The sequence below is a fragment of the Marmota marmota genome, unplaced genomic scaffold, assembly GCF_001458135.2.
Source record: "Marmota marmota marmota unplaced genomic scaffold, marMar, whole genome shotgun sequence".
In the NCBI taxonomy this organism is placed as follows: Eukaryota; Metazoa; Chordata; class Mammalia; order Rodentia; family Sciuridae; genus Marmota; species Marmota marmota.
The window spans coordinates 29,592,796-29,593,971 of record NW_026000057.1 but is presented as its reverse complement, the minus strand read 5'-3'; the positions used below and the strand labels follow the sequence as shown (position 1 = coordinate 29,593,971).

Below are 1,176 nucleotides of genomic sequence, written 5' to 3'. Positions count from 1 at the left end.
CACGTTAAAGCAGAATATTGGAACCGGCTGGACAGAACTTCCAAATAATCTTTACTTCCAGAAGATTTATCCCTGAGATCTTAATCTCAGGATTTGGAACAGAAAAAACTGTCGGGTGCACTCCCCCTCCCCCCAGCAGCGGCGAGTGGGCACTGCGGGCGGTTCTGCCGATCCCTTTTCGTAGTGATGGCAACAAGTGGTCACCAGCGCTAGCGGAGCCGGGGGACGGATGATTGCTTAAACGACTCTCCATCGCCGCCTCTTTTTGAAACTAAAGAGAAAATGGTGGGAGGTCAAAAGAAAACTAAATAAACGCACAAGCAACTTGTCCTAGGACCTCAACTAAGCAAATGAAGCCTAATTGTGTGTGCTGAGCCTGCAGTTCCCAACCTCCTGGGGAAGATGGGAGGATGGGGCGACAAAGGGTTCATTAGGCATGCCAAGCAGTAAGTACGACGGAAATTATCCAGGGGGAAGAGCAGAGGACTGAAAATCACTCCACAGCACGCGAGTGCCGTACCCGCTGAACGACCACGTGATCAGTCCCCTTTTAAAAAAAAAAAAGTCTGCCTTAAAAAAAAGAGAGCGAGCGAGCGAGAGACAGAGACTCCACTTCCCAGAAGCCTCTTGTTACACACGCAGCCGCAGTCTTGCGCAGGCGCCGCCAGGGCCAAACGGACACGTCCGTCACGTGGACAGTAACTGGCCAATCCGGTTTGAATCTCATTTTTTTCCTCTCACCCCCCCTTCAGGAGCGGTTGTGCGATCAGATCGATCTAAGATGGCGACTGTGGAACCGGTGAGTATTGCCTTTGGCCCCCACCCCCACGGGTCCCCGCGCTCGGTCTCCCTCCGGACTGAGGGACCCCGCGGGACTGCGTTCCCGGCGCGCACGCTATCCCTTGCCGCCCCCTCCCCCTCTTCTTGGGCCTGACCTTCCGCGGGCAACTGGGGGTGCCCTGGAGGCTGACCGAGGCGGCGTGTAGCGCACACGTTCTGGTGGGGGCCCGAGAACTGGGGGAGCTGGTGGGGGAGGGGCGGCGTGGCGCCTCCTGCGGAGCCGCGCGTTGTCCACAGGGGTGTAGGATGACGGAGGCTCGGGGCTAGGTGTGTGGGATTGTCTTCGGGATAGAAGGGCGCGGGGCCGGCTCGGAGCGGGCACTGTGATCCGCAAGG

At 57.9% G+C, this 1,176-nt stretch overlaps 1 protein-coding gene across 1 annotated transcript in view; it reads left to right on the top strand.

Annotated features, from left to right (window-relative positions):
* The first annotated feature begins 657 nt into the window (after positions 1-657).
* The window catches only part of Eif4e (eukaryotic translation initiation factor 4E), a 39,749-nt gene continuing 39,230 nt past the window's right edge, over positions 658-1,176 (top strand). The window contains exon 1 of the mRNA XM_015484577.2: positions 658-799. Within this exon, the coding sequence (XP_015340063.1) occupies positions 782-799 (18 nt within the window). The 5' untranslated portion in view covers positions 658-781. The remainder of the gene's footprint in view (positions 800-1,176) is intronic.